At 44.5% G+C, this 27864-nt stretch overlaps 2 protein-coding genes across 5 annotated transcripts in view; one reads left to right on the top strand and one right to left on the bottom strand.

Moving 5' to 3' along the window:
* Nucleotides 1–2068, top strand: part of LOC119174986 (transmembrane protein 135) — a 41022-nt gene extending 38954 nt beyond the window's left edge. For all 3 annotated transcript variants that reach the window (XM_075894868.1, XM_075894867.1, XM_037426145.2), the window contains one exon: nucleotides 1504–2068. In XM_075894868.1, the coding sequence (XP_075750983.1) occupies nucleotides 1504–1639 (136 nt within the window). In that variant the 3' untranslated portion in view covers nucleotides 1640–2068. The remainder of the gene's footprint in view (nucleotides 1–1503) is intronic.
* Nucleotides 24–27863, bottom strand: shop (sulfite oxidase). Of its 2 annotated transcripts, none has more exons than XM_075894866.1 (8): nucleotides 27472–27863; nucleotides 27191–27414; nucleotides 25228–25418; nucleotides 18322–18511; nucleotides 16909–17118; nucleotides 13860–14034; nucleotides 7224–7508; nucleotides 24–1844 (listed from the first exon to the last, which is right to left on the bottom strand). In XM_075894866.1, exons 1-8 carry the CDS (start codon nucleotides 27716–27718, stop codon nucleotides 1753–1755), a joined length of 1614 nt encoding a protein of 537 aa, XP_075750981.1. In that variant the 5' UTR covers nucleotides 27719–27863; the 3' UTR covers nucleotides 24–1752. The 2 variants fall into 2 exon arrangements, with proteins under 2 accessions (XP_075750981.1, XP_037282041.2); XM_037426144.2 differs by having other exon boundaries at nucleotides 7231–7508.
* Between the last annotated feature and the right edge of the window lies 1 nt (nucleotide 27864).

Below are 27864 nucleotides of genomic sequence, written 5' to 3'. Positions count from 1 at the left end.
TAAATAGCAGTGGGTTTTCAACGTATTGTTCGAAAATCAACTTTATTTCGTTTATTTGACTAAGTATGTTGTGAAACTATTTTTGAACATTGACTAGCTGCTTTTTAGTGCAATCAGATTAAAGACCAGTAATTAAAAAAATTGGTAAATTTTGACTAGAAATTTTCAAAAAAAGAGATCTGTTAAGTAGTTAAAAGATGGTGGAAGTACTTGATTTGCATAAGACCAAAGTGGGAAAAATATCATAGTTGTGCTACTCTAGTAGGCATAAAATCATTGCACAAAAATGTGTTCGACACTTGCGTTGTAGAAAGCTAACTTCATTGTTCAAACTCATGTGAAACTTTATTTCAAAATACTGCCAGAAAATAGTGCTCTGCCCATTTTGTCATGTTATAACCCATGGAGGATCAGCTTAATGGGCCTAAAAATACTTGAAGCTCTAATTTAATGCCGATCAGGAACCATAACAATAATCTTGGTGCATGTCAGCAACATCATAGTTTGTATAAATGCAGTTTACAGAAGAGACAGACAGGAAAATAGTTCGCATTCAAGAACGCTACTTATGTGGTGATGTTTCAAAACCAAACATTCTTTTCCCATAGATGTCATTAATACTTTCACACTGACTGCAAGAACAGTGCATAAAGTGGAGTTTAAACATATTATTGAAGCTGCACATTTAAAAATGGCAAAAAATAAGAAAAAATTTAACTGAGCAATACTGTGCGGTAAAAATGTCTGCATCGAAAACCATCAATGATATTTTCTTTCAAAACCTTTCCTTAAACATGTGATTGTTTAGGCATACAGTGTCTCTCATTTCATTTCTATTTGGCTTTAGGACAAATCGCTCTACATAAAAGTGGTCTTGAAAGGCAGTGGAGCCAACTTTGCTGACGAGATATTTATGTGTGCTAACATTACCCAGCAATTTATTTCTTCACATTATGACACACCTATATAGTACTTTCACAACAAGAATCAGCCGTTAGCTCCAACTACTATATAAAACTTTGCAAGGTACAGTACTCACAAATTTTAATGAGACATAAAATGTTTTGGTGTAAGGACTGGCATGCACCATTGCTCGAAATAACCACATTATGTCATGACGAATCTGACCTCTAAAGATAATGTTGGCTCTAGTCTAAGAGTGAGTTGAAATTACATGCATATGACCCAAACTGAAGGCAGTGGAAATGACAGTATGCACATTGCTTAGCTTGAAAATTGTGCCGCTTCAATCTGTGAGTACTGTACATTGAGTATATTGGACAATTTGCTTATTGCAAAATATCACAAAATAAATGTTTAGTAATTGCACTAATAAGCAGCATTATTAGAGGGCTGGAAGTATGATCATCAGTATTTTTTTAACGATGCGAGTCACACGTAAAATAGTCCATTGCACTGTATAGTAACTCTCAATATATGTATAGTAACTCTCAGGCACACGCTGTTCGCTTTGGCCAAGCTGCGATATTTCTGTTAATGCAGGTTGCGTCGGGTCAATCGTCATCCACTGGAAGTGCTTGGCTTCCACTGCTCCTCTGTTTACCCAGACTACTTTCCACAGCTTGACCAGAGATACGTCTCTCGACATTTCGTAGAACGTGTGCTTGTTTGGAGCTGACCTGAGGCCACTGCGATAGACCAGCACCCGCCTTCACTTTCTATGACCGTTTCACTGTGACGTGGACGCGATACCAAGCATTGTTGAGGACACCACGCAGGTTCCAGACACCGTCAACACCTTCGGGTTGCGAATTGTACGATGAGTCGACGGCTTTGCACACAACCTCCACCTTGTCTGTATCCTTGGGCACTGGAAGATCGACCTGTAACACATTCCAGATAGCTATCTCAGTGGATGTCCATGTGCATTTTCACATGAAATGATGGTCGATATTCAGCCTAGTCAAGGTGTCAGCCTGCGTAGCAGGACTAATAAAAAAATGCCTTGCATGTTAATTCTCAGTTTGCATAAAGCTGTAGCATTAACAGAAAAGAAATAAAGAACCAGATTACACACGTTGAAAATAAAACTTTTCTGTTTTAAATATATGCTGTCAATGTAGAGAAATTTCACATGCTTTGAAGATGCATTGGGCTGCAGTCATGAAACGTAACGGGAAGTTTAGAGTGTCATATTTAAAGGGCCACTCACCAGGCCCCATACCGAATTTCGGTTAGACAGTGGAAGTTGTTGGTTGTCCAGTGAGGAACATTTTGCCACAAACACTTTTTGAATTGGTTCATTACGAGCGGAGAAAACAGGGTCGTAGAGGAGCGGCAAACCGTTGCCGCTCCTTTATGTAGCCTTCGCAAGCGGAATCTCTTCCTCACCCTCTCCAGCATCCGACCATGAGGTGACGTGCGCATGACGGGCCCACACAAGTCCAACCCTCGAGCACGCAAGCAGTATTGCTTTGTTGACCAGTGTTATTTCGTGGTCTTCTGACTGTTTCTGCGGGATTGTTTGGAAACGCTGGCTTAGACGCGGTAGAGTAGATGAGCATAATGAGTACACGAACGCGTAGGAGCGTTCCACGGCGGTTGTCTGCTCAATGTGCTGACCGCAGGGACACGAACGCATGCGAAACGCTGGCACATTGGCTCCGCACATCGTAGCATTTCACAAGAAAAAATGAAAGAAAAACGTGCACAATCTTTTATTGCGTCTCATTATTTATCTTTATTAAGTTTTAATCTCTTAAAGCAACTAATACATAAACTACGCATGTTGCGTTAAATAATTTTTGACATGTCACGTGGTACACTGTTGATAACGTCAGAGCAGAGTCGTCTATGTAGAAGACCAACGTCATTGCATTGCCGTGTACATAGGGCCATTCCTTCGCCCTCGTCATGCCCTCATTCTCTAGGCGTGCGCCCGCAGAGGAAAAGGGGAGCAGCGTTCATCTTGTAAATTGACCCATTTCTGCGGCGTGTAGCGTTGCAAATTTTGGCAGACATGATCATGAACGCCTCGTCTACGCATTGCGCTTGTCAGCACAAAATTGTCAAACCTAGTGAGTGGCCCTTTGACAAACGTAAATAGTGCTATGTCGAGAACAAAAGTGGAGACAGCTTTTTTTCTTTTACTGCACTGTTTGTAGTCTGGTCAATGCGTTACCCGTGACCGCAAAATATATGTGGCCATGACAAGCATGTCTACAATAAGTGCATTGTTGCAGCACAACATACCCCATTTGTTTTATCAGGATGGTGCGCAGTTTATGTCACTCTGGCATAAAGGCCAACTGATTCATTTATTCAAGTTCCCAGGGCGCAGTAAAAAAATCTGCATTGCCCTGGTAGAGTGCATACCGTATTTACTTGCGTAATCCTCGCACTCGCACAATTCTCGCACCCCCCACATCGCCTAACAAAAATATGATTTCTTTTTTCCTCGAGTAATTATCGCACCCCCGAAAGCTGCTGCAATAATGTCATCTGCACTTTCCAACCACTGATGATGAGAGTGCACATCATCTGGCACCATCTCTTAAGCATCAAGAGTACTATTGCACAGAGATTCAATCCAACTCAAGCCAAGCCGAAGTGGCCAGTGCGCGTTGCGGCGTGTTTTGTATGTTGCGTCGGTAACCTTGTCAAGTTAAGAGGCGATACTGAACCTGTACGGCTGCTTTAAAGTTGCAAGTGATAGGTAATGCACTAAATAATGGCAACAGGGCCGCCGGTAGGCCCTTGGGATTGATAGTAAACGTTATTTCTTAAGAAGGAAACTGCGAACGATTCTGTTAAATAGCCATCATCCCATTACTGACGTCCCACGCTTACCTTTTGAAGGCTCCTGTTGAGCGACGAATGCTACCGCTACGCCCGCAATGTCCGCAAGCTTTGCGTACGGTATTCTAATTCTCGACTATTTGCTTCCACTTTTTGTGTCTCAAATAAATCTTGTCTTGTGTTGAACTTCTGCTTTTATTGTTAAGGTAAGTTTTAATTAGTACTCCTTAAAGCTTGCTGTTAGTTGTTGGAGCGAAAATCCCGATTTGCGGCCACTGCGTTTTCTTTTTTGCTCAGTACGTTTTCATAGAAAGTTTTCCCCGCGTAATTCTCGCACCCCCCATCTTTTCATCGGTTTTCCGGCAAAAAAAGTGCGAGGATTATGCGAGTAAATACGGTAATAAGTGCCTTGAATTACCGAAACTAATTTGCTTCTACCTGTAAATATGGCAATGACCATTCTAAGTCAAATGATGAGGTTAGGGTGCTTTTGAAGCATTTTGATTTCAGGTAGGCATCAATCTTTTCTTCTATTATATACAGTAGACTCCCTTTAAGACGAACCGAAAGAGATTATAGGGAGTTCGTTTTATCAGATGCGACACCAAAAACCAAATTAACATGCCAAGTGCACCCAAACATTTTGCTCAAAAAAACTGAATGAAGTCTACTTATAATAGGAAGAAAAGAAACAATAAAGAGCATTGATTTGTTTTGATTTGGCTCAGCTTGATAAAAACTATGCTTTCAAGTACAGTATTTAGACTAATTAATGAGTACTCGATTTTGCAAGTTCGTAAATATGCTCATGAATAAATTTCTATGAGTTTTTAACAATAACACTGTAGCAGGACCCCATTTTGACGATTACAAAAAGATAAAGAGGGAGAAAGAAGCACAATTTTCCTTCAAAGAAGGAAAATTTTAATTTATTTTTCTTGCTGCTCACGTTTTGATAGGCTGTTTTACTGGCTTTGCTATCGCTTTTATATACGTCTCCGTTGCCTACCGCTACCTTTACAACGCTAATATATGCCAAGTTGATGGTAATAAGGGCTGCAGCGCGAGCACGAAGGTGCTAGAAGAAACATGAAACGAAAGGTGAGGCACGAAAGGCCGTGCCTCGCCTTTCGTTTCACGTTTCTTCTAGCACCTTCGTGCTCGCGCTGCAGCCCTTATTACTATGAATTACAACCAACTAGCCCAAATAGCCGTTCTTCTTCAATGCCAAGTTGTTTATGACAATCTGCAAGTTTTTCTTTGAGGTCCCAGTATTTTCTTATTTACAGCCCGTAGTAACTTTTCCTGGACAACATGCAGCACTGAAGATCTCCGTTTACGCTACTCACAATCACAAGCCTTGGGCACACAAAAGACGCGATGCAGCTATACTTAGTGTGCAAAATAACCTTCCTTTGTCATGCACTTTCATAATGAAAATGGAACATCACAATTTGCTGCATTTCACTGCGAACAGCTACGACGCACATAGATCCTATGCACGTCATTGCCGTCATGTGTGACGGCAATGACAAAGCATCGGACTCCTCTGATGCGAATGCTAGTGCTGCATATGTGGTTTTGGTTTTATGTGATTATAATGTGCAGACAATTTTTGTTCCCTTTGTCACTTTTATTTGGCTTTTTTTCACCCCCCCTTTTCTTGCCCCACCGCGGTGGTCTAGTGGCTAAGGTACTCGGCTGCTGACCTGCAGGTCACGAGCTCGAATCCCGGCTGCGGCATTTCCGATGGAGGCGGAAATGTTGTAAACCCGTGTGCTCAGATTTGGGTGCACGTCAAAGAACTCCAGGTGGTTGAAATTTCCGGGGCCCTCCACTACAGCGTCTCTCATAATCATACGGTGGTTTTGGGACGTTAAACCCCACATATCAATCAATCAACCCCCCTTTTCTTGCATTGTCCTCTTTAGCCAATACGAACGCCTTCGCTCAAAGGGGCTTAGTACCGTCCCTCTACACTATCAGGTTGATAGGTTGTCAGATTCACAGACAACGTCCCTCGCAGCAAGCTTCAATGGTTGTTGTCGCGGCTGTGGTTCCCGTTACTTTTGCTATGCTGCTAATAGTGTTGCAACAACACTTTACACGGGAAAAGCAAAGAGGCTATTTCCTTAGGTTCTCCTCATCTTTAAACTTCTGAGGAAGCCCAACTGATGTGGCAACAAGGGTGTGCGCCCTTCAAGTCCAGAGCTACATATCTGCCTCATAGATATTTGATATAAGAACACCTGAAATTATGGACGCTAAAAATATTTGGCTGTGATATTGCGAACTTCCTGCCCAAATTTCAGGCCCAAAACAGCATTAACTAAGCCCTCACCTCTGCAACATCTATCATCTCCATGTTGGAACCACCGTTTTCTTGAGTCAATACATATCCAACTATAGTGGAGGCTCAGAAGCAGCTTTGCGGCAATACGAGATTGTGACGGGGTGAAGCATATTAAAAATCTGAAGGATCATTGTCGCATTTTCGATGGAGGCGAAAATGCTGTAGGCCCATGTGCTCAGATTTGGGTGCACGTTAAAAAAACCCAGGTGGTTGAAATTATCAGAGCCCTCCGCTACAGCATCTCTCATAATTATATGGTGATTTTTTGACGTTAAATGCCAAATATCAATCAATCGAACGGGCCATTGCCAGTAGAACATTGACTGTATTTGTTTTTTGGAAGTTGGAATAGTGAAAGTCCGGTGTGAATCGAATAGAATATCAAACACCATTCGAAAAATATTCTAAATTTTGAATATTTGCACAACCCTAGTTTATAGGAAGGCTGTATTAAGTATGGGCTGACTGACATCATAAGAGGTTACAAAGGCATAAAACAAAAGATAGCGAAAAGACGCACACAACACAAGCACTATGTCTCAAAGCTGCCCTTTTTCACAATGTTTTAACATTTTACAGTTTCTAAGAGGTGAAAATGTCATGTCAATGAGCCAGCTCACTACCATTATTACTACTTGGCAAGCATACATCTTGAATAAAACATGCCAGTTCTTTGGGGTGCGATCTTGTATGCATTCTAACCTCACTGTCCTTCTGCTTATTTCTTTGTTCCTTTGTATGTATTCCATTATATAATGTTTGTCCTATATGCTCGAACATACTTCTCCCTTGTGCAGCTGCATGTGGCAAAAACGAACATTGTAACAGAACATTCACGAGATTATGCCCTTGGTGTGGTCCATGTGGCAACAGTGAGAATGCCAGGGTCTAGCATTCGTTGCTCCTGTTCCAAAAGCATCATTAGTGTTGTTGCCATTTGTGAGTGAATTCAGTGATTTGTAATGTTTAAAGAGCCTTGCCCACTTTCGGCAATGCAGATGTTGTTAGAGCGAAGTGCCAAATGTGAGTGTACAAGTCGCTTCATGCTCAATACCTGCGAGGACATCTCGGGAGATTTGTGGGGAAAAAAAAAAAAGCTGCTGCTGCTTACGAGTTACCTTCCAGAGTGTCCAGGCCCACGCTCTGTGCAGTGAAGTGTCCTCGCTCTCCAATTGGGCGGGTATCCAGTTCTTCCCACCATCTGCACTTACGTCCACACGAACTACTTTGCGGCCTCCCCCACTCCAAGCGTACCCTTTGACTTGTATTTTGCCATCCACAGGTGTCACCACATCTCCCTCAAGTGGCCTGCACACCACCGATGTTATGGGCAGCTCCTGGATTGCTGGTGCGCTCTTGAAGTCCACCGTGTCCCAGTCAGTTGATGGGCAAAAGCCTGCACATAAGGGGAGCCACTTATGCAAAACTCGGCTAGAAGGTCTCTGAAAAACTCTAGATGACACATGCTTGTAGGAGTGCTGAAATTTGCACAGGCACATTGCCATTCATGCCACTGGTTCAGATATGATTGTACTGGTTGAAAGGAAAGTCTAGTGAGCTAGTTGATATTACTAATACATAGCTTGTGCAAGAAGGCATGTGGAACAGGGAAGGCAAATACACACCGACTATTTTTGCCCACCGAATTTACATATTACCCCATCATATGGAAAAAGATGACACAATGTTAGAACAAGGTAACCACTAGCACATTGATCTCTCTTCAGTACAATCCTGCACCAAAGGCTTTAATTACAGCAAAAACTTTAGGTAATATTTGCTGTGCCACTGTATTTATTTCTTCACTAGCGGTGATGTGGCATGTAAATAAATGCAAATCCGTACTTTGTCATAGGCGTGCGCATGAGGGCGGAGCCAGCTCCAGACATAATAGGGAGGAGGCAAGAGGGGTGACGCAAAGTCAGCCTCATACATTTACATGATGAGGGGGTGATCGAGAAGGGGGGGGAGGGGCACAAAGTTAACCCTATTACATTGACATAATAGGGGGAAACACTGTGACAAACCTCTGCCCCCCCCCCCCCAAAAGGGTTCCCCTGCGCACACTTTTTTTTTGTACATGGTGGTTAATACATACTACGTTTAGTGCATATATTCCCAGCAGGCTCTCAGCATGAATGTACATAATAATGAGGTTTTACTATAACGAGCTTTGAATTGGTTTTGTGTGCATTGCTATGAACTTCATGCTAGCTAGCTTGTTAATGCAACATCCTTCACTCTCTTATGTCACCGCTCCTGTACATAATCCTACTTTTGCTTATTTTGTGGGCATGCTCCTTCTGTATGAATGGTTACGTACACTGAAGAAACATTAAACTAAATTTTCTTCTTCTGTGTGTATTATTAAAAGCCTGTGCATGCTCCAAACACAGAGGTAGCTGCTCCAAAAGCAGATTTTGCATGCTCAAGTGGCTGCTTCAAAATGCTGGAAGGCATTCCCACCAGAGCTCTACAGTAATTGCATAAGCTTTGCGCGGGACCCCTTTTCTTTTTTCTGCAGTTCGGCATAAGAGGTGGAGGTTATTTGCGAGAAAGTACAGTAGGTCAGTGCTGCTGCATTATGTGTGCGCAAATATATTAGCTGAAGCTCTCTTACTAAGCGTTATCTGCTCTGGCTTCACATTGGGTAGTGCTTCACATCGAGTCATTCTTTTAACTGTGGCGAGGTGACAAGATTTTATGCTGTAGACAGAGACGTGTCGAAGCGTTGTATGGCTGACGAAGTTGGGGCTCCAGCATCAATGCAGTGATTGAGTTGAACCATGGTCTGCTGGCATTTGCTGCTACAAGTGGTACATAAAAATAACATTTCTCGACAGCCTACTGGACATCCCTATAAGTAGCTACTATGTCTGAAGCGAGTCTGGTGAATACTGTTGCGAAAGACGGCGACGCCAACACGGTCCCGAAGGCGCCACTGCTTCCAACTCCGCCGGGAAGGTCACCAGCCGTTTGGTAGCGTATGATTCTCAGCTCGCGACTGCTTCTGCGCAGAGCTGATAAGACGAGCGGACGAGACGACGGTGAGTTAAACAAGGTTTATGTACAGCATATATACAGAGGCGTTACAAATTCGGCACTGGGGCCGACAGAGACTTGAAGAGCCGAGCTCTCCTCTCTAACACATAGGTCTGCTCTCAAACGGGTCCCCTCTGACACACATGTCAGCTTTCACCCAGGACCGCCGACTCACACACATGTCGGCTCTCCGACACGGGGACTCCTCTCACATAGGACCGCCGATCGCGACGTGCCGCAGGGCTTCTTTTATTTGCACCGGGTCCAACCAAAATGTCCAATCAGAAGCGCCGCTGGTTGTCAGGGCAGATTCCTCCAATGGGGTCGCCGCTGGGCCACGTCAGACCCCCAGACATGAAGACGCCCGTTGTTTACTCGACGGGGCTCGCTGTCACGTGCGCTGCTGACTCACTGCACGTGCACGCCAGAGAGGCGCCGCGCGTGTTTACGCCGTTGAGTTGTTCGTGTCAGGCGGACTGCGGGCTGGCCTTGACCCAGATTGCCTTTTTCAGAGGCACGGACGTTTGCTGAGGACTCGCTGGCATAACAGCACCCCCGCCGCCAGACAATGCACCGGATAGACGAGCTGCTTCCACGGGGCTCGGATGTCAGGTGCGCTCGTTCGCCAGGTCCCTCCAGGTTCGCCTCCAGGGCCATGGGGAGAATACAGCTACAGACTGTTCCGGGAACAAATCCCATTTTTGACGACGGATCCCAGCTCCACTGGCTTGTCGCCACAACTTGCCGACCAGCTTCACTCGTCTCTTCTGACCATCTTCGGTTTCAGCACTTGTCGATGGTTCTGCAACTTGCTAAGAACGGTTTGACAACAGACAACACACGACACGAGCAAGTGCCCTCGGTCACCCGACAGAACACCAGACAAAGTATATTTCAACATATACCTAGCTACGTGTCTATCTGAATTTAGTTCCCTCTACATCAAGAGGCACATGTGGGACACAAGACTTCTTAAAATGACAACTCATTTTTTCCCACGTACAACAACGTAACGAATTAGAATACAACATAAAATTGGCTCCTTGAGCTCACTCTGGACGAGAGCGCTCGGCCCAGGTCCTGATGAGGTCAAAATTTTGCCCCGTATTGCCAGCCAGAAACCGAAAGGTTGAGAAGGTACTAGCTAGAACGCACTGCTCAATGCACCTGCATTAGCGTATAGCTTTTTCTTTTTTTTTTTAGCGAACGTCAAAAGTTGCGCTGTCGGAGTATCACGCTCCATCTCATTAACCGGCCACCTTTAGGCGACGATACCTATGCGGTACCAAGAGCTGCTCACACTTGCGACGTTGCACAGGGAAACAACGATACGGCTTGCTACGGATTGACTCCTCACCGCTTAGCTCGATATCGTGTTCGATCACCCTCGTGTTTCCGGGGCGGTCCGAAAACACGTCTCCAAACTCGGAAACAATCCTTCTCAGGTCCTCCTTCCGGGCTTCACTTAACCTAGGCTCTAGGTTTATCTGCTCCCAGATTACTTTCGATCCCCCTTCGATTGCATCACTGGAACTCCAAATTTCTGCTCCCTCTTCCTCTGAAGAATTCAACAACCGATTTACGACCGCTTGATGTTGAATGTATGGTTTCATCAAGGTGTAAATTTTGTTCTGCCGCCTTCCTAATTTCACTTTATAATTCGTATCGGGGAGCTTCGATATTACATTGCCAGGCCCTTCCCAATGAATCTCAAGCTTGTTCCTTTTGGACGGCTGCAGCAGCATTACCTGATTATCAACTTCAAAAGCACGCTTCACCGATTTCTTGTAGTGCTCCTTCGACAGCACTTGTGAAGCTTTCATGTGGCTTTCCACTAGCTCTTCAATCGAGAGGTCCTCACGCTGCTCTCGAATGAGCGTCTCTCGATCAACTCTCGGCAGCTCGCTCCAACTTTCCGCTACAGGCGAGAGCGTTGCAACCCTCTCGCTCTGACTCAATGGCGCCATGTCGTCTCCCCCCACGCATACCGCGCCGGCCGCTTCCGCGACGGGCCGCTCGCGTGACTGCTCACATGACTCATGCGGAAAATTTCCTTTCTGGGGTTCCGTCGACCCGCCGACAAGGTCACTTGAGAGTTCACCGCATTGAACAAGGTCAAGCTTCCGCGCTTGCGATCGCGTGAGGGCCATGCACGCTAAGTTGGGGAAGAACGATTTGCCCTGCTCTTTGAGAAGCTGCTCCGAGTTGTTGGAGAAAAGATAAGGAAAACGATCATTTAGCGCGGCAGACACAGCCGCTTCGGTGCGAAGCTTACCGAACGGGCCTTCAATGACAACCGTGGCAATTGGTAAGGAAACACACTGCTCCTCGGCGACTTGCCTGATCCACGCGCATTCTCCTGTAAAGTCATCCGGAGACAACAATGAAGGATGGACAACATCCATGGTTGCCGCTGAGTCTCTAAGTGCTCGGCACGTTTTCTCATTCACCCTAATTTCTTGGAGATACGGCTCCAACAACCGCATGTTTTTTTCTGATTCTCGGATTGTTGCGAAGGCAAACTTTTCCTGACAGTTTCTCGCGATGTGTCCTTCCTTTTTGCAGTTGTAGCAGATTAGCGGCTTCCGTTTGTTTTCCGATTCAAATGCCTGTGTGGTAGAAACCTCACTCGATTTCTCCGCTTCTGTTTGCCCTTCCCCTACACTGTCCTTCGTAAGAGACGGGTCCTTCTTGAAATTACGGTGCGGAGCGGGTTTCCGTTGATCAGGTTTCTTTGAAAAGCTCTCTTTTCTCTCATCCTTTTCAACGCACACTGCCCTGCTGTGCAACTTTCGGCGAGTATAATACTCCTCAGCTAACTCTGCTGCCTTGTTTAGCTGAACTTCACCAAGTCTGTCCTGCAACCAAAGCCTGACATTATCCTCGATGCAGCGGTAGAATTGCTCCAATGCAACGCATTCCACCACTCTATCGCGGTCGTCATAAACACCTTCGCCCTTGAGCCATTCAATTAAATCGGCCTTAAGACGAAACGCGAAGTCAACGTGTGACTCATTCCCCTTTTCAGCATACCGGAACCTTTGCCTGAAAGCCTCGGGTGACAACTTATAACGTCTCAAGAGCACTTCCTTAACCTCGTCATAGCTCTCAAACGCTTCCCTCGACAAGCAAGTTATCGCGTCCGACACTTCGCCGGGAAGAAGAGCTAACAGGTTTTGCGCCCAAAGAGACCGCTCCAAAGCGTTTCGCTCACAGACGTGTTCAAACTTGACGAGATACTTCGCCATGTCCTCGCCTACTACGAACGGTGGCAGTTGGTCCCGAATTCTAAAACCGCTGACCTGGACTGTTGGAGAAGCTACGCTAGGCGCCTGCGAACACTGTAGGATTGCCAATTCTAGTCGTTTCAATTCGAGACGCTCCTGTCTCTCGGCCTCCTCGCGACGTTCGCGCCTTTCAGCTTCTTCGCGAGCTTCGCGCCTTTCAGCTTCTTCGCGAGCTTCGCGCCTTTCAGCCTCCTCGCGGCGTGCTTTTATATCCACCCAGGCCTCATCGACTTCCTCAGCCGACACTCCCTCATGCTTCATGATCTCAAGGATCGCTTGCTTTCGTTTCGCACGGCCCAAAGTAATGCCGAGTTCCTCACAAATTTCGATGAGTTCCTTCACTTTAAGGTTCTCCATCGTTCACACTAGCCTCTTGCTGTTTGCCCCTGTTAAGAATATACTTGCCGTACCCACTATAAGCCTACTAGCAAGACGCGCAAGCAATTTTTCACACTCCCGTGTTTACCCCCTCCGCATTAACTTTGGTTTCAAAGCGCTTCGACTTGGCTTGAAACGATCAAAGCTCACTTCAATGCTTCACACAGCCCTTCTCTAAACTACTACAACCTGAGCTAGAGTAGTCTGGTGAACTGAGGGGAAAACATCAGGCACTCACCGCATCGATGTCGCTGACGCCGGCCGATCCCGCAGCTGCCAACCACTGTTGCGAAAGACGGCGACGCCAACACGGTCCCGAAGGCGCCACTGCTTCCAACTCCGCCGGGAAGGTCACCAGCCGTTTGGTAGCGTATGATTCTCAGCTCGCGAATGCTTCTGCGCAGAGCTGATACGACGAGCGGACGAGACGACGGTGAGTTAAACAAGGTTTATGTACAGCATATATACAGAGGCGTTACAAATTCGGCACTGGGGCCGACAGAGACTCGAAGAGCCGAGCTCTCCTCTCTAACACATAGGTCTGCTCTCAAACGGGTCCCCTCTGACACACATGTCAGCTTTCACCTAGGACCGCCGACTCACACACATGTCGGCTCTCCGACACGGGGACTCCTCTCACATAGGACCGCCGACTCACACACATGTCGGCTCTCCGACACGGGGACTCCTCTCACATAGGACCGCCGATCGCGACGCGCCGCAGGGCTTCTTTTATTTGCACCGGGTCCAACCAAAATGTCCAATCAGAAGCGCCGCTGGTTGTCAGGGCAGATTCCTCCAATGGGGTCGCCGCTGGGCCACGTCAGACCCCCAGACATGAAGACGCCCGTTGTTTACTCGACGGGGCTCGCTGTCACGTGCGCTGCTGACTCACTGCACGTGCACGCCAGAGAGGCGCCGCGCGTTTTTACGCCGTTGAGTTGTTCGTGTCAGGCGGACTGCGGGCTGGCCTTGACCCAGATTGCCTTTTTCAGAGGCACAGACGTTTGCTGAGGACTCGCTGGCATAACAATACCCACCTTTGTAATCATTCTGTTGCCAGTGCGATTCACTTTCTGTAGGGCTGAGTTGGATGCGTGCCAGCCATTTCACGTTGCGAGCACCAACGACTCCTGGCACAATTGCCCTCAGGGGAAAGCCGTGGTCACGAGGCAACTCCTGGCCATTCATCTCGTACGCCAACAGTACATCTCCCTATTGGTACAAAAGGAGAAAGAAAGGAAGCACAGTAAAACATCACTAATTCATCAAACTTGGTATTTCAATATCCCACATAATTCGAAGGATTTATGCGGTCCCATATTTTGTAATGTAAGTTTGAAGAGATAATTTCAAGTGGCAGTAGGCTATAGTACATTTGATTCAAAAACTTTTGGACGCTAATGGCGATTCCAAATTCCGATTTTGCTGCTGATCCACAGAAACAATGGCTTTTAGCAGTTGCAAGGCAATGCTAATGAATGTAAAGTGAAGTACCACAGCCTCACAGCTCTTAGCTGGGGAAAAAGATAAAGAAAAAAAAACACGTGGTCAGCTGAAATGAGCACCTATGGAAATGTGCTTTTCACTGCAGCACAGCAATTACATGTGGGCAGCACATCGCATGCTTCGTACAACATTAATGTGTCAAGATTGACCCATTTTTTCTGGGAATATATAGAAAATAACAAAGGGCAGTCTGGTAAAAATTGCGATGCATGCGACCCTTCGATCGGCGGTTCCTCCAGCAATTTCTGCACTCAGTCTGCTGGCGAAGTTCTTGCCTGACACACCTACTTCAAGAACTTAGTTCGAAAGAACACTGTGAATTCAGACTGGCCATCATTACCTTCCTCATTTTCCCAGAAATAATAGGTGAATCACCGCATCAGGACTCACTAATGCTTATAAAAGCATGTGACATGCTACCTGCGTGTCATCACTCTGTTGCAGAGAAACATCTCTGTAGGCATGCATTTCAGCTGATCACGAGACAGTCTTCTTTTTTTTTCGTGCATTGGCAGCTATGAGGCTGACATACTTCACCCTTGAATCATCAGCTTTGCTACATAGCATTGCCTAATTGCTCTAAAGGGCTGCCGTTTTCCTCGATTCGTGGTCCAATCGGGATCGGGTATTGCTGAAAAACAATATAACACATGGAGCTAGCATATACAGCTAACAACCACACCTGATTACTTCTAGTAATTCATACATAAAGTTAATAATAACTCTATAAATCCAAACTTTCATGCATTCCACTTTTCATATGTCCTGTCAATTCAAAAATGCATCTAATTCAAATATTTTTCAGAGTTCTAGTGACTGATTTGACGATGTTTTACTGGATAATGCATTAAACTGACCACCAAAAGTGCTCTCGAGCTTGATTGGATCTTTTTTTTTTTTCAAAAACTATTTGGAATGGTCAAAAGGCCACAGTCTGTGGCTTGACAGTGGCCCAAAAACCAGATAAAATGGGAAGCTTGACTTCATGGTACACACCAATGTGCATGACCTCTATGCATATGCCAATCAACACGTAGCGATAGTTTTTTGAAGGTCATTCCTTATTTTTCACATGTTCATATCAGGAGATGACAATATGGGTTTCCTGAGCAATAAATTAGATTATATTTATTACTAATGAGTGTTACTTACTATCGACCACTCATGATGCCACAAGTGCATGAGTGTACCAACACAAGTGTTATCTATTTAGCACAAGTTCCTTAAATTACTTGAGATGTTTCCCTTTTTTGCCCAAAGGATACTTACTACCTATTCATCTCGTGTATGGTTAACTCCATTTTTTCCTACCTTCTACTTTGGATAACAATAATTATGCTCCACTGAAGCGTCAGCCTGCCTGACATCAAATTTTTTTTTTTAAAGCCAACATGTATTTTAATTTTTGTACATCGACAAAATAATGTGTTGTACTTCATGCACTGGACAGTCAGACCATTAAATAGAAATGCCTAGCAAAATTTTCACTTCTTACAAAATATTGACATGAACCACATAACATTTATTGTACTAGTATAGTAATGCAGTTATTTCCAATGACAATCATATTTACACATATAGTATGCTCTTGACAATTCAATCTAAAGGGACCCTAGGATTTTGTTTGAATGTTCCTGTAGAACATTCACATACAGCACCTCTGCCGACCTCAGCATTTTGAAGTTTGGGAGATTCATAAAGCAGGGATTCTTAAAGGTCAGCAAGCATTCTGGTAAACGTTATTATCCAGTGCATAGACAAAATGTGTTGTGTCCTCTGATAGCTTGTCGCACCTTCCATATCTTAGTATGCTTTTTTGCATGACACCAATGTACTGCAGCAAAAGTGACTTGAAATGCTTTCAGCACATGGTAGACTAAGACCAAACTAATTCGTTTTTGTTTTTTTTCCCCCGTCTCAATCAACACGCAATTGCTATGCATGGTGTGGCTAATTTGGCTGTGTTTTACAGCTAGTTGCCCATTAACAGTCTCGTCTGGTCATTACACTTTCATTTTATTTTTATTTGCTTTCTTTCAAATATATGAACTTGGCCAGGAGCTGAAATATTGCTCTCTAGGGAGACTGCGCAGTACTGCCAAACTGGATGCATACGTCTATCAATGGCAATGGCTGGACAGAATTCATCATATGGTCAATGTTTGAGCCACGCTCTTCGCTGTTTGCATTTTGTCCCATGCCAATACTACCATAAGATCCCGAGCAAGTTCCCCCTTCCCCCTATGATGAAAGATAATTTATCAAGATGTAGAGGGGGCCTTTTCTCCTTCAGGGATCTATATTCAAGATGGCGGCAAAAGAGCAACTAAGAAAAGAATGCACACATGTGCTTCTAATTAAATATTTTACTGAATATGCATGTATTCACAATCTGTATTTGCCCTCATTGAGCAAATAAGAACAGTGGGAGATGAGAAGAGGCAGCATATTTGAACTCTCCTGAAAAAAAAAAAGGGGGGGGGGGTTGCTTGCTAGTGATATTGTGTTAGATTTATTTATTTTTATAAGTGGAATAAATAGCTAAACCCTTTGTAAGAAATTCAAGAACCTATAACTGACCTTTGGATCCAAAGCCTTGTTTGCTGGAAACGAGGAACCGTAGGGCGTTCCTGTAGGGTCTGTGTCTAAACCCTCCATGACAATGTGCTGTATGCGCTCATCAGAAAGGTCAACTCCAAGGTAGCGCAGTACATCCACCAGTCTTGCCCCTGACCAGGTGGCATTGCCAATCGCACAAGGACCCCAGTCAAGGCCTTTCACCTTTTTAATCTGCAATTGTCAATCCCAGATGTCATCAATAGCTCCTCTGATCTGACATGCATTGGTTATGCAAGTACAGGCTCTCACACTCTGGAACACTGGCTGGCCCAAGTCATCACAGAGGGTTTAATTTCCTACTCACCTTACAAAAGTGATACCTACAGCTGAATACAATTGATATTAATAAAATTAACAAAATGGAGTGTCATGTCAAGACAATGTGATATAACCAGTACTCCAAATACTGGATAGCTAATGTTCTTTCAACAAGTCAATTTAGTATAAAATCTACCTTTTGGCAGTAGCTTTCACACAGCATTTCTTGTCCAGGAAGGTGGATTTAGTTTGTCAGATGTAAAACCAAAAAAATGCTCAGAATGGAGGCGGGAATATTAATTCAAGTAGAATTCACATAGGCTGCTCACAAGTTTTCAGCCCTAATATACCCAATCGCTCTCTGCTATGTCAGATCAGCACAGCATCTGTGACATTTTTATTGTCATGATTTCCCCAGCAAAGTGGGCTAGGCTGCATTTCTGCGACTTAATGCTTGGCTGTAAATGTAGTAGGGAAAGCAATGTTTATAAAACCACAGCTTCTAGACCCGTGTAACTCACAGGGTTCACAGATTCTAGACAAGAGGGAAGCAAAGCCGAGACAGACAGCTAAAAGTTTACAGGAAGGCTGCAAAGGGTCAGGCTTATCTTGTGCACTCTTGAGGAGTTGAGACATTACACTGTTACTGGGTAACCATAAAGGAAGAGAAAAAGCCAACTTTTGTGTGCAGTACTTACTTGTATAGACCATATTTGATTATATATTATATATCACTGTAACCACAGGCATGTTCACAAGGAGGCAGGGGTGAAGGGAAGATGGCCATCCCTTCTAATCACTTAAGAGGGAGAGGGGGCACAAAGTCAGCCTGGAAGGGGGAGTTCAGAGCCTAACTCCTCCCCCTCTTTGAAAGAGAACCCTGTGCACCCCTATGACTGTAGCCATCATGCACTTGCATGTTCTTTGTGGTTGCTCTTACAATCGATAACTTGTGCATCAAAGAATTTGCGACATGTTTGAAAACTTAAACACTGTCACTGACATGGTTGCTCTTATAATCGATAACTTGTGCATTAAAGGATTTGCGACAGTATTTGAAAACTACTGGCTAACTTAAACACTGTCGCTGACAGCTACCATGCACTGCCGACTTGCCTTGTTTTGCTCAGAGCGTCGATTCCCAGCACACTGAATAACTGAAGTGATAGACACCTTAGGGAACTTGGCTTTGATGTCATCCAACGTGAGCTCGTGACATTTACCGTCCGGGTCCTCTATCTCCAGAACATAGTCCTTTGGGTCCACATCAGGCACAGGCATGTGGTTTCGCACGTAGAATAACTCACTGTGCTGGCAAAGGTAAACACCAGTGTTACTTTCCGCATTCTATATTACATTCTTAAGGAGACCAGTATGCCTGGCTGCATTTACGAGCCCTCTAGCTTTTTACAACTCCTCCTTATATTCTTGCCATCTGGGGGTTGCTGCTAATAAGCAATTTCTTACTACAAAACTGCAGAACCTTTTCAGTAGCTGTATATTTCACTGTGGATTACAAAAAAGGCAGGAGTTCAGGGAAAGATGGGAGCTTTGAGAGACTAAAAGTGTGTGAACACAGAGTGTCACTGTAGCCGATGTTTTCACAAGAATGCCTGCGTTCCCTGTTTGCCACCCCTGTTTTCACAGTTACCCTCTCCTCGTTTGCTTGGGTTGGAAGAGAAGGTGTGAGGCATATATGTATATATACATATACACACACTTGGGTAAGCGGAAGAGCAGAGTTGAAGTCTGGGCCAGTTGGTTCATGATAATTGAAGAAAGCCAGCGTTAGCGCGGTACAGGAGAAAGAGGTGTTTCCGTCTGCCTCTTCCTCGTGTCCTGTGCTTTTGCTGGCTTTTTCCAGCTTAGGTAAGCAGCTGCACACTTGAAGACAAGTTCACTTGTTGAAACGTCGGCTCCAGCGACAACCCATGTTCATCAATTTTTCATATCTTGTGTGTTACAAAGACATGATCACCTTTCAGACACAGTCATAGCACGAAATTTCAGTACACACACATACTATTTGTATTTAAAGAAAATAAAAGTTACGCCCATCATAAAAGAGAATGCTGGCATTCGGCTAAATGAAAGTGTAAATAGGAATGATTCTATGTGCATGCCTTATATGAGTTTGCTTTGCATCTTCAAAGTCACGGCATTAAGTAGGTGCTAATGCTACCTTTTATGGAACTTCCTTTACAGAGAAATTGTTTTCTGGCGTCAACCACATACGCTGCCATTTTCACATAAATCATTCCAGACATCAAATAAAATCGGTGAACTCCCTTGATAAAACGATTATCAGGCCTCTGTTTATCTGCCAGGCCTCCGCCAAACACAAGAGCACAGTCACAGGGCAGCCTTGGAGCAACTAATACCAGCACACTCGCAAGATACCCACTGCATCATAAATCATTATTTTTGTGAAGTAGGGAAGCAAGCACTATACTATTACTTGTCATCCTGCGGAAAATTGTACTACCTGCTACACATCTGGATGGAACTACACATCTACACGTGGAAAATGCAGCTTAACGTGTCAAAATGCTGCGGCGTTAAATTTACCAAGAAAAAGCAGCCTTTTATCACAAATTACTTCATGGAAAGGATACCATTATCCATGGTAAATGAATACAAGTATCTTGGCGTTGTCATCAACAGCACACTATCGTGGAATGATCATGTTCGCATGGTATCAGTTAAAGCCAATCGCGTGCTGAGCTTCCTACGCCGCAATTTCAGAACTGCCGCCTCTGTTCTTAAACAAGTTCTTTACGTGTCAAATGTACGCCCGATTTTAGAATATGCTTGCACTGCCTGGGACCCGGCCACAAAGTTCAATATTGATGCATTGGAGTGCATTCAGAAATGTGCCGCCCGGTTTGTGACGGGTGATTAAGACTTTACCAGAAGGTCTAGCGAAATTGTTAGTTCACTTGGTTGGCCGTTACTCTCCTCAAGGCGTAAATATATCAGGCTATGTCTTTTCTACAACCTAATAAACGACAAAACTGGGATCAATAAAAACAAATACATCATACCACCAACATACTTCTCATCATGACGGGACCATCCTTTGAAAGTGTGTGAATATATGTACCGAACATCAACGTATGCAAATACTTTTTTTCCTAAAACTATTCACGAATGGAACAGTCTTCCAAAAAACATTGTGACCGCCCCTTCCACAGCGTTTCCTTCCCTTTTAAAGGAGTATGTGGTCACACAATGATATTGTATGCTGTGATTTAGGTATTTTTTAATTGTTTTTATTTTTTGAGTGCCGTGCAATTCAACTTTTCCCCACTGATTTAAATGTACTTCGAATTTGTAAACCCCTATACAACAATGCCCCCAGAGGGCGCTGTAGGTATAAGTATAAATAAATAAATAAATAAATCTGCAAGGCGTGTGTACGTTGTGCTGTGGCTGATGGCAATGAAGAGTTTCAACTGAACCCTTTGTGATGGGTGGGAAGCATTCAATGACCCACTCATAGCACAATTCGCATTGTGTGATGCCTGGTTGTTATTTTACTCTCTTGCCAAGTTACTTTAATGCAATTCCTTGCTCGATATGGCGCCTTTATAGAGTTTTCTGACAGATGGTTTTCAAGCACTGGCATGGCTCTCCCACACAGCGCATGGGTTTATATCCCATCCAATAGTTGATATTTCTTTCTCATTTCATTTTTTTCTTATTCTGCACAATAGCAGTTGCAGACATTGGCAGAAGCAGTGAACTATTACACCAAAATCTCTGGCTTTATCGTAGATTGTATTTTTTTTAGACTTCGGAATATACGGGAACACTAAACCCTGACTTCAACTGGCCCTTCACGTAAGCAGAACTTTACGCTGCCCTATCAAAGTTGACAAGAAATACCAGCTCCGGAAAAGATCGAATTGTCAACAAACACTTGCGCAACTTACCGCACCAGGCCACCACAGCTCTTCTCCAATATTACAACGGTTGCTGGGAGAAAGGAGAGCTGCGTGCAGTTTGGAAACACTTGGAGATCACCATGATTCCCAAGCCTAACAAACCTATCAGACAACGGTTGCTGGGAGAAAGGAGAGCTGCCTGCGGTTTGGAAACACTTGGAGATCACCATGATTCCCAAACCTAACAAACCTATCAGCATTGATTACTTGCGCCCGATTTCCCTCACCTCGTGTGTGGGAAAGCTTTTTGAGCATATGGTACATGACCGCTTGACCCTGTACCTAGAAGATAATAATGGGCACCTACCAGATACGATGTTCGGCTTCAGACAGCACCTCTTAACGCAGGACGTGCTTCTACTACTTAAAGAAGACCTTCTTGATCACCTCAGCCACCGAACCAAGTACTCAATACTCGGAGTCGATGTCAAGGGGGCCTTCGACAACGTAAGCCATGACGCGATCCTCACGAACCTCGAAAAAACCGGCTGCGGCGTTAGGACCTACACGTATGTCCGAAACTTTCTGACGGACCGTACAGCAACTGTGGGCATCTGGAACATCCGCAGCAAAAGCTTCCAACTACCTAAAAGAGGTACGCCGCAGGGTTCGGTCATGTCACCGCTACTGTTCAACGTGGCCTTGATCAATCTGGCTAAGGCTCTCGATAAAATACCAGATGTACGGTATTGATGTATTGTACCAGATTTATGATAAAATACCAGATGTACGATGAAATACCAGATGTACTACGCTGACGACATCACGCTCTGGACCAAGGCTTCGAGCATCGGGAGACAAGAGAGCTGCTTACAAGATGCCGTAAACACCATCGAAAGGTATCTCCGAAACCGCGGCCTCAACTGTGCTCCCGAGAAGTCTGAGCACCTTGTACTCAGAGCAAGAACGAGTGGCAGGCCTCCCATATACGAAGAGCCCGACCCTTGCGTCACCCTCAATGGGACAATTATTCGGAAAGTTGATACGCTATGGGTGCTCGGACTTCACATACACAAAGATGGATCAAGAGCGGCCACCATACCGAGACTCCAGAGAACTCTCTCGCAGCTCACGCACCTCGTCAAGTGGATCGCAAACCAACGCAATGGGCTTAAAGAACACGACACCCTACGAATAATGCAAGCTGTGCTCACCAGCCGCATCACGTATGGCACGCCATACCTGTTTAAAAACTGCGGAAATAGAAGAACTTAATATTATGATAAGAAAGGCAACCAAAGCCGCCATGGGACTACCACCCATGGCTTCTACTTTACAACTTTTTAAGATGGGTTTCCACAACACAAGGCAAGAGCTCGCGGAGGCTCACAAGAACAGCCAGCTGGAACGACTCAAGCTCGTGCCCACTGGGAAGTCGGTACTCCAGTATCTAAACTACAGCAAGTCATACATTGCTGATGCAGACCGAAAAACATGCATCCCGGTGGACGTTTGAGAGTCCCTGTCCATCGCACCTATCCCACGCAACATGCACGTCACATTCCACAAAGGTAGACGAAAGGCTAGAGCAGAAGCTTTTCAACAAAAGTTCAGGCAAGACCCGAACGGCCGCTATACCGACGCGGCCATGTACCCCCGTAGAAATGTGTATGCTATCAGCGTCGTCGACTCTCAAGGCCAAGAGTTAGCGTTGGCCACAGTCAAGGCACGCAACTCAGATGCAGCGGAAGAAGCGGCAATCGTTCTCGCCACGACCACATGTAAAGACGCCGCGGTGATTTTCACTGACTCGAAAGCTGCTTGCTGGAATTATGTGAAGAGCCGCGTCTCAGCCAACACAATTAACATCCTGCAACGGCGAAGCTCTTCACTTCCATATACCTGTGTAATCTGGGTTCCTGGACACGAGGATCTACAGGGAAATGAAGCGGCTCACGCCGCTGCCCGCGAGCACATTAGCCGGGCTGCCCTGGGACCGAAGAATACCCGATCCGTGGCTGCAGAGATGGGCGTAGTAGAAAACACCTACTCGTTGCTACTTCAACACTGTAAACTGAAGCAACGGGTGTATCCTCCACCCCATCCAAGACTAACCAAAGAAGAGAGCGTGATTTTCAGACGCCTAAAAAGCAATACTTACATATATGGCATATTAATGCACCGCCTTTACCCAATGACACATGGCTACATGTGCCCACTCTGCAGCGTACCAGACACCCTGGCACACTTGCTCCTAGAATGCCAGTGCCATGCAAACCACGACGTGCAACTGGAGCGGGACCAAGCCCCAAGAATAAACGACGACCACCTAATGGAAACGTGGGAGGCCAAGCTCGTCCTTGAGGACCTGGAAGACCAGCGACAACTCGTCGCCACGGCCAAGAGGGCAGTTGAAGCCAGAGGGTTCCTGGACTAGGGAACCCTCCCACCTTAGGGTGAAACCGGGCCTCGCTTGGAACACTGTTTTCTAAATAAACATTTACTTCTCTCTCTCTCTCTTGCGAAAGCTTTCGAGAAAGTTAACCCCTTGGATTTGTGAATTCCTTTCCTGCCATGTACAGTAACCTCACAGTCAACGGCTTTGACTCTCTATTAGCAACAGTCGGTTCCGGTGTACCTCAAGGGTCAGTACTTGGTCCGCTGTTATTTCTGATCTACATTAACGACCAACCTACTATCATGTCATCCCAAGCTTGTTTGTTTGCAGGTGACTGTGTCATTTACCGGAAAATAACCAGCGATTCAGACGTGACATCACTACAAAGTGATTTAGATACCGTATTACAGTGGTGCCGCACGTGGCATATGGGACTGAACGTCGCTAAATGCAAAAGCATGCGCGTAACTAGGTGCAATGTCACCTCTTCGTCCTATTCTCTTAACAATTCACCCCTGGAAACCACAGCTTCTTATCGCTACCTTGGCATTCACATATCTAATAACTTGTCATGGAAACACCATGTCCATTACATATTATCTAAAGCAAACCAAACTTTAGGTTACTTGAAAAGAAAGTTCTATCTTGCCCCACCGTCGCTGAAACTATTGCTTTATACCACCTACGTTCGCCCTCAACTAGAATACGCCTCATCTGTCTGGGACCCACACAGCTCTACATTATCACAAAGCATTGAGGCAGTATAAAATTGTTCTGTTTGCTTGATTTCATCTAACTACGATCGCAATGCCAGTATCACAAACATGAAAGCTGCTCTTAATCTACCTTCCTTAGCAACACGTAGAAAACAATCACGCATTTGTCTTTTTCATAAAATGTATACCATAACCCTGCTCTTCGTTCCTTGTTCATACACCCAGCTCCATTTCGCTCACACTGACTTGATCATCATCACAAGGATGACATACACCATTTTTCATCTACTGCAGGCTCGCAATCATTTGTCCCTATGACAGTAGGTGATTTGAATCACTTACCAGCCTTCATAACTGATATAACTAATACAACTGCATTTAAAAATGTCTTATCCAGCGTACTGTAGCACTACATGTTTATTTTTCCAACGTATTGCACTTTACTAGATTTCTGCGATTATTTTGTATAATGCTTCCAGTTTTACTTTTTTGCTGTTATTGTTCATGCTCTTGTTTTTACTATGCACACCCCTACCCCTCTGTAATATATTTATACACTAAGGGTACTATAAATAAATAAATAAATAAATAAATAAATAAATGAATAAGCTTTTGTTGTGATCTCGTAACAAATTTTTCTGTAAAAGATGTGGCACTGAGCTCATTTCCCATGAGATGACAGATTACAAGAATTTTACAGTGTGGCTATAGGATAAGGGCAGCAAGCGGCACCATGATACTTTTCTAATATTATTCCTCAATATCAGTGTACGTGTCAGAAGCTGGTGATTTGTTTTAATTGAGATAGGGCATGCAAACATGGGCAAAAGAAGTCAAGACACCACAAATGCCTACTAACAAGTTTTTAGTAAGCATTTGTGGTGACTTGACTTCCTTCTTGTGTCAGTGCTTGCGTGCCCTTTCTATTTTAGAATGATTATGTACAAACTAACTTAGCTCTCTATAATTCTAAGCTGGTTATTAGTATAAAGAATGCAGTAAGGGCAGAGCATTTGCGCACTTGGGTGTCCTGTAGTTGTCAGCAAGGGTGGCCAGGGGTGGCTCTGCATTGAAGGGCTTGACAGAGGCGGGCTTCAGGTCACGGTGCCTCTTGGGGTCGAGCAGGTATGGGTCTTCAATGCCCTCAGATGCTGCACCAACGTCTTCTGCTGCCAGGTTGCCAATGCGAAATGTCTCCAACAAGGCGAGTATCTGCACAGAAGCACCAATGTATGCATGTAGCATCGTTTCAAGGTGGCTCCAATACTTCACGTTAACATACAAGCATTTTGTGGAGGAAAAAAAATTGTTTAAGCTTGACTACTAAAATGGAACATAAAGATTGTAAACTTGCTGCTCTTAAAAGCTGAACAAAATGTGGAAAATTCTTGAATTAATTAAAATTACAGACTGTCTTTTTGTAGATCCAATGCACTTGCATGTTCAAGCATAATCAGTCAGGAAGCTTACATTTGAGCAATGACTGCAAGGCCACTGAAATCCCATCAATAGTGACACTTGAAGCAACGAAAAAAATCAGACATATTTTTTGTTTATTTGTTCAACAATGAATTTCACTTCAACACGTTTCTGTCATGAGTACATAAGTAATGATGCACTGACAAAGAAACTGCTGGAGGCATATATTCCAGTTACAAACTGGAGATGGTACTCGCAATACATTTCAATCATTTGACTATGTCACTATCAAGTGTGCAGAAGTAACAACAGAATTGGCAAATAAGCCATTAGAAACATTCCTGTTCAAAAGTGATGAAATGTACTAACAATATAGATCAGTTTATTTATTTAACAATGAATTGCAGCATCACATAGAGGTGTGCAAATATTTGAAATTGTCGTATAGCGAATCCAATAGCACTCTATTCGATTCAGTATTCATATTGAACAGCACATATGCGACAATATTTGAAATACTGAATATTGTCAATTCTTGCATGCTTTTGGAGCACAGACCACGTTGTGATGACAGGTGTGATTTGTTACATCTTCAGCTGTATCCGTGGTATTTGTTTGGCTGAAAATTGTTTGGTTTTATTTAAAATGTTTGGTTTCATTTAAAAGTACCTGTTTTATTTAAAATTGGGCAACAGTCTCACGTAGATAATGCTAGTGGATGTTGTATTTGAACCTACAGTTAAAAAATAGCATGGAGGCTCCTGTTCTGCTATATATATGATACGCATTAGTTTTTGTAACTGTGGTGTTTGTAGTATATAAAGACTAAATGTAATGTAATGGTCTTTGGTGAAAGTTTGTGAATATTGGTTTCTAATAAAATGTTGTGCATAGTGCTCTAAGACTGTTTTGAAAAAGGTCGATACTTATAATTAAAAAAAACTATTCGAATAGCATTCTATAACAATTTGTGTTAGGTTCGGTTCCAAAACTCACTATTTGCACACCCCTACAGTCGCACCTTGCTGTCAAGTGTGCTCGAGTGTTTAGCTCGTATGCCAGTCTTTGTCATACATAAGCATGTGAATAAACCATTAGAAAGAAGTCTAGATGACCACTGGTCATTAGGAGCAACAGACTTGATTTTAAAAGAAGGCAAGCACCTCAGGGGGAGGAAGAAGGTTAGGCGGACAGATGACTTAAGGCATTTGTGGGGATAACGTGACCATAGACAGGGTCAATACAGGCCTTGATCAGCCTGATAATGAAACCAGTACAAGCTGAATAGTCAGCCTGATAATGAAACCAGTACAAGCTGAATGAGGTATCTGCTGTCTCTCCCCGTATTCCCTTTGTAACTGTTGCACAAGTAACTTTGACAGTCCCAGAGTACTCGCCTGTGCACATGTCTTCTGTTTTGAGCTGTAATGCGCACGCATACACACACAAGTCGACATGGCATTTTCGTTAGTGAAGGTTATTAAGCATCGAATAAATCTCAATATATTTACTCAACTACACGGGAGCGGTGGTTTAACTGAACTCGTTCGAGGATGTCCACATACCTCGGGAGTCTTGTGGACGGCGTAAATATTCCAAAATGGGTCGATGCCTCCACCGGCACCCAGTAGAATCTTGTCTCCACCTGGGTGTTCGTCCACGAAGTCTGTAACATCGTAGACGCCACACTTGAACGAAATCCATATCCTCGTCTCCTTCCTGTCGTGCTTAGCGACTTCTTGGGCGGTGTAGACCGGCAAGCTGTCCACAGGTTCATCTGCCTTCGTTTCTGCAAACAAGTTCGCTAGTCACACTTACAGGAGGGGCATTGTGGCACTGTATTTACCTTGCTTGGCTAGAACCGGAGACGTCTTCCAGAAGGCTAGAAGCCCCAGTGATATGCCGCCGCCAAGGAGAGTCCATGCGCGCCCGCTGTTGCGTTCAAATTCATCGCCGTCCGTTTTTTCTTGTGCAAAGACTCCATAAGATGAAACCCGCCGGTTAACGATGCGGCACGACGTAGTACTTTTCGGCTGCGCGGTACTCCGCGCAACGGCATGTATTAGACGGGAATAGCGTGTAAAGAACGCCATTCTTCATCTGCGTACGCGGCGAACTACAACGCGTCAGGAAGACTGCATTCCTTGTAGCGCTATCATGTGCGCGCCGATCATTTCCCTTTGAACCACCTGTTCAAATTGCGCTTGCTATTTGACCGTACGATGATGTAGATTACGTT

This window comes from Rhipicephalus microplus, chromosome 5, assembly GCF_043290135.1.
Source record: "Rhipicephalus microplus isolate Deutch F79 chromosome 5, USDA_Rmic, whole genome shotgun sequence".
NCBI lineage: Eukaryota > Metazoa > Arthropoda > Arachnida > Ixodida > Ixodidae > Rhipicephalus > Rhipicephalus microplus.
The sequence above is the reverse complement of the archived record's forward strand: the minus strand, read 5'-3'. Positions and strand labels throughout refer to the sequence as shown.